Source organism: Salmo trutta, chromosome 30 (genome assembly GCF_901001165.1).
Source record: "Salmo trutta chromosome 30, fSalTru1.1, whole genome shotgun sequence".
In the NCBI taxonomy this organism is placed as follows: Eukaryota; Metazoa; Chordata; class Actinopteri; order Salmoniformes; family Salmonidae; genus Salmo; species Salmo trutta.
This window is the reverse complement of record NC_042986.1, coordinates 37,222,931-37,238,387: the sequence shown is the minus strand read 5'-3', so window position 1 is coordinate 37,238,387 and position 15,457 is coordinate 37,222,931. Positions and strand designations below refer to the sequence as shown.

At 42.7% G+C, this 15,457-nt stretch overlaps 1 protein-coding gene across 6 annotated transcripts in view; it reads left to right on the top strand.

The window, feature by feature from the left end:
• The window catches only part of LOC115168596 (inositol 1,4,5-trisphosphate receptor type 3), a 58,030-nt gene that overhangs the window by 3,529 nt on the left and 39,044 nt on the right, over positions 1-15,457 (top strand). For all 6 annotated transcript variants that reach the window (XM_029724014.1, XM_029724015.1, XM_029724012.1 and 3 more), the window contains exons 2-3: positions 13,408-13,478; positions 14,751-14,872. In XM_029724014.1, coding sequence (XP_029579874.1) covers positions 13,408-13,478; positions 14,751-14,872 — 193 coding nt within the window. The remainder of the gene's footprint in view (positions 1-13,407; positions 13,479-14,750; positions 14,873-15,457) is intronic.

Genomic DNA, 15,457 nt, shown 5'->3' with positions numbered 1-15,457 from the left:
GCCTACTTCGCCAAACGGGTGTTGATTTAACAAGCGCATTTGCGAAAAAAGCACTGTCGTTGCATCCATGTACCTAACCATAAACATCAATGCCTTTCTTTAAAATCAATAAACAAGTATATATTTTTCAACCTGCATATTTAGTTAATATTGCCTGCTAACATGAAATTGTGTCACATCTCTAGCGTTCATTGCACGCAGAGTCAGGGTATATGCAACAGTTTGGGCCGCCTGGCTCGTTGCGAACTAATTTGCCATAATTTTACTTAATTATGACATAACATTGAAGGTTGGGCAATGTAACAGGAATATTTAGACTTAGGGATGTCACCCGTTAGATAAAATACGGAACGGTTTCACTGACAGGAGAAACGTTTTGTTTTCGAGATGATAGTTTCCGGATTCGACTATATTAATGACCTAAGGCTCGTATTTCTTTGTGTTATTATGTTATAATTAAGTCTATGATTTGATAGAGCAGTCTGACTGAGCGATGGTAGGCAGCAGCAGGCTCGTAAGCATTCATTCAAAACAGCACTTTCGTGCGTTTTGCCAGCAGCCCTTCGCAATGCATTGCGGTGTTTATGACTTCAAGCCTATCAACTCCCAAGATGAGGCTGGTGTAACCGATGTGAAATGGCTAGCTAGTTAGGGTTAGGGTTAGTTGGAGTAGTTGTTCCCCTTGCTCTGCATGGGTAACGCTGCTTCGAGGGTGGGTGTTGTCGATGTGTTCCTGGTTCAAGCCCAGGTAGGAGCGAGGAGAGGGACAGAAGCTATACTGTTACACTGGCAATACTAAAGTGCCTATAAGAACATCCAATAGTCAAAGGTATATGAAATACAAATCGTATAGAGAGAAATAGTCCTATAATTCCTATAATAACTTCAATCTAAAACTTCTTACCTGGGAATATTGAAGACTCATGTTAAAAGTAACCACCAGCTTTCATATGTTCTCATGTTCTGAGCAAGGAAATTAAACGTTAGCTTTCTTACATGGCACATATTGCACTTTTACTTTCTTCTCCAACACTTTGTTTTTGCATTATTTAAACCAAATTGAACATGTTTCATTATTTATTTGAGGTTAAATTGATTTTATTGATGTATTATATTAAGTTAAAATAAGTGTTCATTCAGTATTGTTGTAATTGTCATTATTACAAATAAAAAAAATGTATATATATTTTTTTAAATCGGCCGATTTAATCGGTATCGGGGGTTTTGGCCCTCCAATAATCGGTATCGGTGTCGAAAAATCATAATCGGTCGACCTCTACTTTTCACCATCAAAGGGCTCTACCTGGAACCAAAAAGGGTTCTCCTATGGGGACAAACAAATAACACCCTTTTCTTAAGAGTGGAGCCCTGTCCAGTCAGCCACTAATACAGCTCCAGGGCTTAGCCTCTGATGCCTGTTCAAACAGCTTTTTGAGTCACCTCTTAGCCCCACTTAATTTATTCACTTCACAAATCCACTATCGCGAAGTAGGCTACAAGTCTGGCTGAGTCATATTTGAAACAATGTTTAACTTATTTATCATCTGTGGAGAGACACAATTGCTTCCTTCTGGAATGATGGGGAAGTGGATAGTAGCCAATAACACAGGGTCACATGAGGACTGAACAACAGCATGTCTCTAAAATCATGTCTCTTAGTTTGCATAAATTCAAACACGGGGATGACTGCTGTAATCAGTCACAACAAGGGATGGGGCGGTGGGTAAAGCATGCCAAATCTCTGTCGAGGACAGGACACGCGTTAGACTGTCTGACAACAGAGGGCTGCCTATTGGAAATCTCTGTCGAGGACAGGACACGCGTTAGACTGTCTGACAACAGAGGGCTGCCTATTGGAAATCTCTGTCGAGGACAGGACACACATTAGACTGTCTGACAACAGAGGGCTGCCTATTGGAAATCTCTGTCGAGGACAGGACACGCGTTAGACTGTCTGACAACAGAGGGCTGCCTATTGGAAATCTCTGTCGAGGACAGGACACGCGTTAGACTGTCTGACAACAGAGGGCTGCCTATTGGAAGGTTCTAGCTCAGTGTGACAAAGCATTTAGCAAGTGTCTTGAGTCACCAGTAAAAGAAAGAAGCACACTGATGTACTTTAGGTTCACATCAGGTCTCCGTCCAGAGAGAAAGTTTGTATTGTTTACATTGGGGTTACCTCAAAGCTCTAACACTTAACAGAATTAAACATTATTTCAGAATTAAATTACATCTAAGTTGTGTATCAATGGCCAAGAATGACCAATAATGATGATAAATTCTGCACTTATATTTAAAACATGGATACTGGACTTCAGAGCTAAATACCTAAAGCTGCTTTAAGTCTGTCTTACTGTATAACACATGATGCCTGTAAGGACAGAAGAAGAAGGACAAATGAGTTGTAACTATTTTTGACAGCATCTGCGTTGGTGCCTGTTGAATTATTTACACATGAGAGAACACAGTGCAGATCTGTGTTTTATGAATGAAATCATCAGGGACCTGACAGTTGAAAATATAATTTAGTGATGTCCAATTGCCAATCCCAACGAGTTCGGGAGAGACGAAGGTTGAGACGTGCGTCTTAACACACTGCCAGCCGCACCAATGTGTCAGAGGAAACACAGTTTGCCTGACGACCGAAGTCAGCTTGCAGGTACCCGCCCCGTTGCTAGAGCGCGATGAGCCAAGGAATACCCCCAGCCAAACCCTACCCTAACTCGGACGGCGCTGGGCAAATTGTGCGCCACCCTATGGGTCTTCCGGTCACGGCCAGCTGTGACACGGCCAGCTGTGACACGGCCAGCTGTGACACGGCCAGCTGTGACACGGCCAGCTGTGACACGGCCAGCTGTGACACGGCCAGCTGTGACACGGCCAGCTGTGACACGGCCAGCTGTGACACGGCCAGCTGTGACACGGCCTGGGATCAAACCCCAGGCTGTAGTGGTGCCTCAGCAGTGCTTTAGACTGCCTGACATAGGTTTTTAAAAGTGGCACAGACTTTAAAACCACGAACATACACCTGGTGCAGCTTTCGTAAAGGCCCAGATTTTCTGTTGTGTAGTTTAAGTCAGAGCCTGCACCCTTCTTGTGAGGTATGATAGCTCTGCATTCAATCACACATGCTTTGCATTCTCTGTCTCAGGTGAAAAGCTTCAACCCACTGATGGTAGCCTATTCAAACAGCATACCACTGATGGTATTCATACTACAATTTAAATATATACAGTGCATTTGGAAAATATTCAGAACCCTTGACTTCTTCCCCCCCAAAAGTATGTTACAGCCTTATTTTAAAATGGATTAAAAAAACAACATTTTCCTCAATCTACACACAATACCCCATAATGACAATGCGAAAACAGGTTTAGATTTTTTGGCAATTTTATAAAAAAAATACAACATTTGTAAATAAGGTGTAAGTATTCAGATCCTTTGCTATGAGACTTAAAATGAGCTCAGGTGCATCCTGTTTCCATTAATCATCCTTGAGGTGTTTCTACAACTTGATTGGAGTCCACCTGTGGTAAATTCAATTGATTGGACATGATTTGGAAAGGCACACACACACCTGTCTATATAAGGTCCTACAGTTGACAGTGCATGTCAGAGCAAAAACCAAGCAATGAGGTCGAAGGAATTGCCCGTAGAGCTCAGAGACAGGATTGTGTCGAGGTACAGATCTGTATTGTGTAGATTGATGAGGTTTTTATTTAATCCATTTTAGAACAAGGCTGTAACATAACAAAATGTAGAAAAAGTCAAGGAGTCAGAATTAGAGGTCGACCGATTATGATTTTTCAACGCCGATACCGATTATTGGAGGACCCAAAAAAACCGATGCCGATTAATCGACAATTACAACAATACTGAATGAACACTTATTTTAACTTAATATAATACATCAATAAAATCAATTTAGCCTCAAATAAATAATGAAACATGTTCAATTTGGTTTAAATAATGCAAAAACAAAGTGTTGGAGAAGAAAGTAAAAGTGTAATATGTGCCATGTAAGAAAGCTAACGTTTAAGTGCCTTGCTCAGAACATGGGAACATATGAAAGCTGGTGGTTCCTTTTAACGTGAGTCTTCAATATTCCCAGGTAAGAAGTTTTTAAATTGTAGTTATTATAGGAATTATAGGACTATTTCTCTATACGATTTGTATTTCATATACCTTTGACTATTGGATGTTCTTATAGGCACTTTAGTATTGCCAGTGTAACAGTATAGCTTCCGTCCCTCTCCTCGCTCCTACCTGGGCTCGAACCAGGAACACATCGACAACAGCCACCCTCGAAGCAGCGTTACCCATGCAGAGCAAGGGGAACAACTACTCCAAGTCTCAGAGCGAGTGACGTTTGAAACGCTATTAGCGCGCACCCGCTAACTAGCTAGCCATTTCACATCGGTTACACCAGCCTAATCTTGGGAGTTGACAAGCTTGAAGTCATAAACAGCGCAATGCTTGAAGCACAGCGAAGAGCTGCTGGCAAAATGCACGAAAGTGCTGTTTGAATGAATGCTTACGAGCCTGCTGGTGCCTACCACCGCTCAGTCAGACTGCTCTATCAAATCATAATTATAACATAATAACACACATAACATAATAACACAAATACGAGCCTTAGGTCATTAATATGGTCGAATCCGGAAACTATCATCTCGAAAACAAAATGTTTTTTTCTTTCAGTGAAATACGGAACCAGTCCGTATTTTATCTAACGGGTGGCATCCCTAAGTCTAAATATTCCTGTTACATTACACAACCTTCAATGGTATGTCATAATTACGTAAAATTCTGGCAAATTAGTTCGCAACGAGCCAGGCAATGAACGCAAGAGCAGTGACCCAATTTCATGTTAGCAGGCAATATTAACTAAATATGCAGGTTTAAAAACATATACTTGTTTATTGATTTTAAAGAAAGGTATTGATGTTTATGGTTAGGTACATTGGTGCAATGACAGTGCTTTTTTCACAAATGCGCTTGTTGAATCATCACCCGTTTGTCGAAGTAGGCTGTGATTCGATGAGAAATTAACAGGCACCGCATCGATTATATGCAACGCAGGACATGTTAGATAAACTAGTAATATCATCAACCATGTGTAGTTAACTAGTGATTATGTTAAGAGTGATAGTTTTTTGTAAGATAAGTTTAATGCTAGCTAGCAATTTACATTGGCTTCTTGCTGCCCTCGCGTAACAGGTAGTCAGCCTGCCATGCAGGCTCCTCGTGGAGTGCAATGTAAGGCAGGTGGTTAGAGCGTTGGACTAGTAACCAGAAGGTTGCAAAAACGAATCCCCGAATCCCCCCTGAACAAGGCAGTTAACCCCCATTCCTAGGCCGTCATTGAAAATAAGAATGCGTTCTTTATCTGACTTGCCTAGTTAAATAAAGGTGTAAAAAAAAAGGCAAATCGATGGCCAAAAATACCGATTACCGATTGTTATGAAAACTTGAAATCGGCCCAAATGAATTGGCCATTCTGATTAATCGGTTGACCTCTAGTCAGAATACTTTCCGAATGCACTGTATATAAACAAAATCTCTTGCATAAGTTCAAAATCACATTGAATGATATTCATTATGTATGTGAATTAATGGAATGACCGTGAAGTTTAACAAAAATAAAACTGTTTTTATAAAGACCTCAATTCCTGAGTTGAGAGTGATTCATATGCAATGCAAATGACCAGGGGAGCACTCCAGACTCTAGCCAAAGCAATGAACCCGCAATAGGTAGACAAACCTCACCTGGCTGCTAGATAACTCCCATTGATTATGTGAAGGAGGGGGATATAGGGACATTAACCAGAGACAACCCTCTGCACGCAAACATGTACAGACCGATGGTAAAGATGTAGGATTAGCTTGGCCTTTCAGGCAGCGTCTTTTAGATACAAACCCTTTTTGCATATTTCCACTGCATTGTGTGAACTGTGAGCCTGTCTTGTGTTTTTCATCTGCTGTCATGGAAATACCACTTCATGTTTCAGACATCTTTGGGTAATGGGTTCTATGTGCACTCTGAAGAGGAGCAGCCCAAAGCATTCAGACTACTTTATTAAGAAGCTTTGTTGTGACCACATCCTCACCTACAGTATAATAGGCTATAGATTACAACCTACAGTGCCTTCAGAAAGTATTCACACCCCTTGACTTTTTCTACAGTTTGTTCCAGCCTGAATGTAAAATGATTAAATGTAGATTGTGTCACTAACCTACACACAATACCCCATCATGTCAAAGGGGAATTGTTTTTAGAATTTTTTTTTTTTTTTTTACAAATGAATATACAAGCAGAAAAATCTTGAGTGAATAAGTTTAACCTCTTGGTTATTAAGGCAAGCCTAAATAACTTCAGGAGTAAAAATTTGCTTAGACGATAATAAGTTGCATGGACTAAATATAATAATGGTGTTCGACATACATTGTTGAATGACTACCCCATCTCTGTACCCCACACATACAGTTATCTGGAAGGTTCTTCAGTCCAACACTGAATTATAAGCACAGAGATTCAACCACAAAGACCAGGAAGGTTTTGCAATGCCTCTCAAAGAATGGCTCCTATTGGTAGATGTATATCCCTTTGAGCATGGTGAAGTTATCACACTTTGGATGGTGTATCAATACACCCAGTTAGTACAACGATACAGGCGTCCTTCCTAACGCAATTGACGGAGAGGAAGGAAACCCCTCAGGGATTTCACCATGAGGTCAATGGTGACTTTTTAAAACAGTTACAGAATTTAATGGCTGTGATAGGAGAAAACTGAGGATGGATCAACAACATTGTAGTTACTCCACAATACTAACCTAATTGACAGAGTAAAAAGGAGGAAGTCTCTACAGAATAAAAACATCCAAGAATATGCATCTTGTTTGCAATGAGTCACTAAAATAATACTGAGAGAAATGTGGCAAAGAAAATAACTTTATGGCCTGCATACAAAGCATTATGTTTGGGGCAAATCCAACAACACATCACTGAGTATCAAAAGCATGGCAGTGGTGGTGGCTGCATCATGTTATGGGTATGCTTGTCATTGGCAAGGACTAGGGAGTTTTTTTTTCTAAAAACAAATTGAGCTAAGCACAGGCAAAATACTAGATGAAACTTGGAGACAAATCTACCTTTCAGCAAGACAACCTAAAACGCAAGGCCAAATATACACTGGAGTTACTTACCAAGACGATATTGAATGTTCCTGAGTGCCCTACTTACAGTTTTAACTTAAAATCGGCTTGAAAATCTGTGGAAAGACATGGCTTCCTAGCAATGATCAACAACCAACTTGACAGAGCTTGAAGAATTCTTAAAATAATAAAATGGGCAAATATTGCACAATCCAGGTATGCAAACCTCCTTAGACTTAAGCAGAAAAATTCACAGCTGAGATCGCTGTCAAAGGTATTTCTAGCATATATTGACTCGGGTCTGAATACTTTCCCTCTTTTTCCACATTTTATGTTACAGCCTTATTCTAAAATGGATCAAATTGTTTTTTCCCCCTCAATCTACACACAATACCTCATAATGACAAAACAAAAACAGGTTTAGATTTCTTTTTCAAGTCCTTAACACTTACATAAGTATTCAGACCCTTCACTCAAAACTTTGTTGAAGTACCTTTGGCAGCAATTACAGCCTTGACTCTTCTTGGGTATGAAGCTACAGTATAAGGTTGGCACCTGTATTTGGGGAGTTTCTCCCCTTCTTCTCTGCAGATCCTCAAGCGCTGTCAGGTTGGATGGGGAGCGTCACTGCACAGCTGTTTTCAGGTCTCCAGAGGTTGATTGGGTTCAAGTCCGGGCTCTGGCTGGGCCATTCAAGGACATTCAGAGACTTGTCCCGATGCCACTCCTGCATTGTCTTGGCTGTGTGCTTAGGGTCATTGCCCTAACACTGAAAAACATCCCCACAGCATGATGCTGCCACCACCATGCTTCACCGTAGGGATGGTGCCAGGTTTCCTCCAGACGGGATACTTGGCATTGAGGCCAAAGAGTTCAATCTTGGTTTCAACAAAATCACAGAATCTTGTTTCTCATGGTCTGAGTCCTTTTGGTGCCTTTTGGCAAACTCCAAGTGGGCTGTCATGTGCCTTTTACGGAGGAGTGGTTGTCCTTCTGGAAGGTTCTCCCATCTCCACAGAGGAACTCTGGAGCTCTTTCAGAGTGACCATCGGGTTCTTGGTCACGGCCCTTCTCCCCTGATTGGTCAGTTTGGCCGGGCGGCCAGCTCCAGGAAGTCTTGGTGGTTCCAAACTTCTTCCATTTCAGAATGATGGAGGCCACTGTGTTATAGGGGACCTTCAATGCTGCGGAAATGTTTTGGTAACCTTCCCCAGATCTGTGCCTCGACACAATCCTGTCTCCGAGCTCTACGGACAATTCCTTCGACATCATGGCTTGGTTTTTGCTCTGACTTGCACTGTCAACCTTATATAGACAGGTGTGTGTCTTTCCAAATAATGTCCAATCAATTGAATTTACCACAGGTTGGACTCCAAGTTGCGGAAACATCTCAAGGATGATCAATGGAAACAGGATGCACCTGAGCTCATTTTCGAGTCTCAAAGCACAGGGTCTTAATACTTATGTAAATAAGGTATTTCAGTTTTTTTATTTTTAAAACATTTTCAATCTATATGTTTAATTTTTTCATTATGGGGTATTGTGTGTAGATTGTTGATGGGAAAATAAATAATTTAATCATTTTTAAAATAAGGCTGTAATGTAACAATGTGGAAAATATTTTCAGAATGCACTATATAAATATTAGTATTTTATTTTATAAATACAAAATATTCACATTTTTCTTCCACTGACAGAGTATTTTGTGCAGATTGTTGACATAAAATTACAATTAAATTCATTTTAATCCCACTTTGTAACACCACAAAATGTTGTGAATACTTTCTGAAGGCACTGTACATACTGTAGTTCAATTCATGCTAAGAGTTGACTTTAAAGTGGAAGGATGTGACAGATGATCCGAATAAAGCTCACAGTCTGCAGGGAGACCGTAGTTAGGCTCAACTGATTTGTATATTTAGTTTTCTGAGCTGCTGTGGATAGTGGTCTCTAGTGATTCGTTATGTTTACTGACAGCTTGTAGGAGTCCATAGCGGGGAGGGAGGGGGGTTAAATAAGTAAACGCAGACAGGTCATGATCGTGGGTTTAAATACACTCTGGGCCAGATGTCTTTAAACCGTCATTCTTAACCGTGACCGTGAGACAGTGAGGAAAAATAAAACACAGAATTCTGACTCAAATCAACTGACAGTTGGCCTTTTGAGTCCATGTGTAATTTGATAATAAGGCATGAATCATACAATCCAATCTGCTTTCTGATTGTCATTTTGGGAAACTGTTGTCTTTTATCCTGGTTCATCGCTACGCAACAATACAGGAAAACAACAGATCTGGAATAATCTTACTTACTTATTTTAATGAAGTTATTTTGGCTCTAATCAGAGTCCACAACCAAATCTCACTTGCACACTGGCCATTATGTAACAGTCTGTCATAAGACACTGTGTCGGCTCTGGCCAATCACAGTGGACATAGTGTTGTCTACATACCAGGAAACGGCATATGCTTTGTGGACAGGCCATTGTTACAATCTAAACAGTTCATTTAGTGTTCACTGTTCAGGCTACATTGTCATTATATTGTGGGGGCACTAAGCAGTCTCCATATATACTACCATGAATTTTGTGAACTGGCACCGGGTGATCTTCAGACAAGTCTTGTGAGGCCTGTGGGCGTCTTAGAGCAAAACAACCGACCTGTTCGTGAGAGTCTCATCTTTCCATAGAGGAGTCATAATAGTTTGGACACTAACCGTTCAGACTCTACAAACAATTTTGTGAGAAGAGTGATTTTCAGGATGTCTCATGGTCTGACAAACACCGCTTTAGCTCTGTCACATTTCACCTCAGATGCGGAATTGCGACATCAGTGGATGTAAAATTTTTTTTTTTTTTTAAAAACCACACATATTTTCAGCTGAAACTGACAGATTTTTGGGGGTGATTTGTTGTTATTATTATGCTAGTTAGATTTGCGTGGGGCGTGGACATCGGCTCTAGGGGGTTAAGTCACTAGTCATTAGCAAGACCTTTAACCTTTTACTGCAGTGGGCCAAATCAGTGTAGTCTTAAACAAAACCAACTTTGAAACAAAAGTATACACCTCACACACATGGTTATGGGCTTAAAAAAGAAGACACCAGTACCATGTCAGATACAATGTTGAAATGTATTACATTCTGAGTTTCAAATCAAATAACATTTTATTTGCCACTTGCCAAGTACAACGGGTATAGACCTTACAGTGAAATGCTTACTTACAAGCCCTTAACCAACAATACAGTTTAAAAAAAAATACCTACAAAAATAAGAAATAAAAGTAATAAATAATGAAAGAGCAGCAGTAAAATAACAGCAGCGAGGCTATATACAGGGGGTACCAGTACAGAGTCAATGTGGAGGCTATATACAGGGGGTACCGGTACAGAGTCAATGTGGAGGCTATATACAGGGGGTACCGGTACAGAGTCAATGTGGAGGCTATATACAGGGGGTACCGGTACAGAGTCAATGTGGAGGCTATATACAGGGGGTACCGGTACAGAGTCAATGTGGAGGCTATATACAGGGGATACCGGTACAGAGTCAATGTGGAGGCTATATACAGGGGGGTGCTGGTACAGAGTCAATGTGGAGGCTATATACAGGGGGTACCGGTACAGAGTCAATGTGGAGGCTATATACAGGGGGTACCGGTACAGAGTCAATGTGGAGGCTATATACAGGGGGGTGCTGGTACAGAGTCAATGTGGAGGCTATATACAGGGGGTACCGGTACAGAGTCAATGTGGAGGCTATATACAGGGGGTACCGGTACAGAGTCAATGTGGAGGCTATATACAGGGGGCACCGGTACAGAGTCAATGTGGAGGCTATATACAGGGGTTACCGGTACAGAGTCAATGTGGAGGCTATATACAGGGGTTACCGGTACAGAGTCAATGTGGAGGCTATATACAGGGGGTACTGGTACAGAGTCAATGTGGAGGCTATATACAGGGGATACCGGTACAGTCAATGTGGAGGCTATATACAGGTGATACCGGTACAGAGTCAATGTGGAGGCTATATACAGGGGTTACCGGTACAGAGTCAATGTGGAGGCTATATACAGGGGTTACCGGTACAGAGTCAATGTGGAGTCTATATACAGGGGGTACTGGTACAGAGTCAATGTGGAGGCTATATACAGGGGATACCGGTACAGTCAATGTGGAGGCTATATACAGGGGATACCGGTACAGAGTCAATGTGGAGGCTATATACAGGGGATACCGGTACAGAGTCAATGTGGAGGCTATATACAGGGGGTACTGGTACAGAATCAATGTGGAGGCTATATACAGGGGGTACCGGTACAGAGTCAATGTGGAGGCTATATACAGGGGATACCGGTACAGAGTCAATGTGGAGGCTATATACAGGGGGTACCGGTACAGAGTCAGTGTGGTGGCTATATACAGGGGATACCGGTACAGAGTCAGTGTGGTGGCTATATACAGGGGGTACCGGTACAGAGTCAATGTGGAGGCTATATACAGGGGTTACCGGTACAGAGTCAATGTGGAGGCTATATACAGGGGGTACCGGTACAGAGTCAATATGGAGGCTATATACATGGGGTACCGGTACAGAGTCAATGTGGAGGCTATATACAGGGGGTACCGGTACAGAGTCAATGTGGAGGCTATATACAGGGGGTACCGGTACAGAGTCAATGTGGAGGATATATACAGGGGGTACTGGTACAGAGTCAATGTGGAGGCTATATACAGGGGTTACCGGTACAGAGTCAATGTGGAGGCTATATACAGGGGTTACCGGTACAGAGTCAATGTGGAGGCTATATACAGGGGGTACCGGTACAGAGTCAATGTGCAGGCTATATACAGGGGGTACAGGTACAGAGTCAATGTGCAGGCTATATACAGGGGGTACCGATACAGAGTCAATGTGGAGGCTATATACAGGGGGTACTGGTACAGAGTCAATGTGGAGGCTATATACAGGGGGTACCGGTACAGAGTCAATGTGCGGGGGCACCGGTTAGTCTAGGTAATTTAGGTCATATGTACATGTAGGTAGAGTTATTAAAGTGACACTGCATAGATAATAACAAAGTAGCAGCAGTGTAAAGGGGGGGGGGGGGGGAAATGCAAATAGTCTGGGTAGCCATTTGATTAGATGTTCAGGAGTCTTATGGCTTGGTGGTAGAAGCTGTTTAGAAGCCTCTTGGACCTAGACTTGGCGCTCCGGTTCCACTTGCCGTGCGGTAGCTGAGAGAACTGTCTATGACTAGGGTTGCTGGAGTCTGACCATTTTTAGGGCCTTCCTCTGACACCGCCTGGTATAGAGGTCCTGGATGCCAGAAAGCTTTGCCCCAGTGATGTACTGGGCCGTACGCACTACCCTCTGTAGTGCCTTGCGGTCGGAGGCCGAGCAGTTGCCATACCAGGCAGTGATGCAACCACTCAGGATGCTCTCAATGTTGCAGCTGTAGAACCTTTTGAGGATCTGAGGACCCATGCCAAATCTTTTCAGTCCCCTGAGGGGGAATAGGTTTTGTCGTGCCCTCTTCACAACTGTTTTGGTGTGTTTGGACCATGATAGTTTGTGGGTGATGTGGACACCAAGGAATTTGAAGCTCTCAATCTGCTCCCCTGCAGCCCCGTCGATGAGAATGGGGGTGTGCTTGGCCCTCCTTTTCCTGTAGTCCACAATCATCTCCTTTGTCTTGAGTTTGCATCCCAATATTACACTTTATATACATCTCAGAAGACTGAAATATGACAAAACAGTTTGACATAGAAACACCATTTTCAGCCCCAAAATATATTTTTGTTAATTATGAAAAATATTAACATTCCACCAATGAGGCCACTAGGTAATTTGACTGCAGAAAAGGGCTACATCACTAGCAAGTCCTTTAAGTCACTAGCTCTCACAGTGGTTAGCTACTGAAGTCTGACCACAATGAGACCTGGAGTAAATCCAAGTGGAAATCATTGTAGATGATTTCTGCATAAGGACATTAGTGTCACAACAACATTAGCTTTGCCATATGTTGTCATTATGTATATCAGGGTGTTATTCCAGTCGTACCCCACGAGGGCTGGACTACTGCTGCTTTTCTCTTCTACCTGATCATTAATCGCACCCACCTGGTGTGCCAGGTCTAATTCAGTCCCTGGTTAGAGGGGAAGTGTGGGGAAAAAGCTGTGGAATTCAGGGGTACGTATACAAACACTGCAATGCAAGTGTTGATCTCCTGTGTGTTGTGTTTCTCCCCAGGTTAGTGGATGACAGATGTGTGGTAGAGCCAGCTGCAGGGGACCTGGACAATCCCCCCAAGAAGTTCAGAGGTCAGATTAGTATTCTTATTATTTAGGCCTACAATGTAGTGTGTGGGTGCATGCGTGTGGGTGCATTGTGGGAGTGTTATGTACTTCCCTGTGTGTTTGTGAGAGTGATTCACGAAATGTTGTTGTGTGTTTGCTTGTGACTCAGTGTGCCCATGACTGTGACATATGGGGAATGTACAGCTCTCTGCCTACTCAGCCTGATATGGGCACCAGAGAGAACAGACTCCAAATCAAGACAGCAGACACTTTTTTTTTTTAAACCCACACTTAGTTTTCTCAGATTCCTTCACTGGGGTGACACGCATTCAGTGCATTTCTGTCTGATCAAAGGTTCATTGATGTCCTTCTCCTTGGATCTCAGTTTAAACAGAAAAGACAACTTGCCCATCTAAGTAAACGTTTGTTGTCCCAAAAGTCTCAGCAATACTGTCCAGTACAGTCTAATAACACTATAATTGTTTCCCATATGATGGCTTTATGACTAATATTCTGTCAGTAGTTTGCATGATTCCCTTTAAAGATTTATCCTGCAACCACTGGAGGCTAGTGAGGGGAGGACGGCTCATAATAATGGCCGGAATGGAGCGAATGCAATCACATAGAAAACCATGTTTGATGTATTTGATACCATTCCCCTAATTCCGCTCCTGCCATTACCACGAGCCCCGTCCTCCCCAATTAAGGTGCTACAGCCTCCAGTGCCTGCCACAACTCGACTGTATCAAAGTTGACATTTCAATATTGCTGAGGGGCGACATGCATTTCAAGGATGTTTGCCGTTATGGTGCTGATGTAACCTTCCTGCCAGACCTGTGTGACAGGTAACAACTACTGTACTCACAGAGTACACAGAGCACCAGCTGATCTCCTTCATCTCCAATATTAGTATTAGGCTCCTTTAAAAACACGATATCCCTCTGAGGATGGGGAGAGTCAATATTTACCTGACGCCCAGATCCCCTATGGTGGGTGTGGGGCAAATTACACTTATTTTCTTCCCTAAGCAAACTATTCATTTTATGTGGAAGCGTTATATACTTACTCAGACAGTGACACAGCTTATCTTTGCTATAAAGTACATAGATGCTCGGGAGAATGGCAGCCATCTTGGCATAGTAATCGTAAAATAGTGCATCACTAGCCCCCCCCCCCCTCCCCCACACATATTTCACAGGTTTTTAATATTTGAAACCAAAACATCTACACCATTGAATACTCACCAGTCCCCTTATTAGCAATCTTAACTCTTTAAATCACACTATTTTGTCTTAGACTGCCTCTTCAAAGTGTGTCCCATGAACCGCTACTCTGCACAGAAACAGTTCTGGAAAGCCAAGCAGGCCAAGCATGAGAAGGACAAGATTGCTGATGTGGTGCTACTCCAGAAACTACAGGTAAAAGATACTTACACGGGTCATACCATCAGGTTAGAGACAGTACAACAAGGGTCATACCATCAGGTTAGAGACAGTACAACAAGGGTCATGCCGCCAGGTTAGAGACAGTACAACAAGGGTCATGCCGCCAGGTTAGAGACAGTACAACAAGGGTCATGCCGCCAGGTTAGAGACAGTACAACAAGGGTCATGCCGCCAGGTTAGAGACAGTACAACAAGGGTCATGCCGCCAGGTTAGAGACAGTACAACAAGGGTCATGCCGCCAGGTTAGAGACAGAACAACAAGGGTCATGCCGCCAGGTTAGAGACAGTACAACAAGGGTCATGCCGCCAGGTTAGAGACAGTATGCCGCCAGGTACAAGGGTCATGCCGCCAGGTTAGAGACAGTACAACAAGGGTCATGCCGCCAGGTTAGAGACAGTACAACAAGGGTCATGCCGCCAGGTTAGAGACAGTACAACAAGGGTCATGCCGCCAGGTTAGAGACAGTACAACAAGGGTCATGCCGCCAGGTTAGAGACAGTACAACAAGGGTCATGCCGCCAGGTTAGAGACAGTACAACAAGGGTCATGCCGCCAG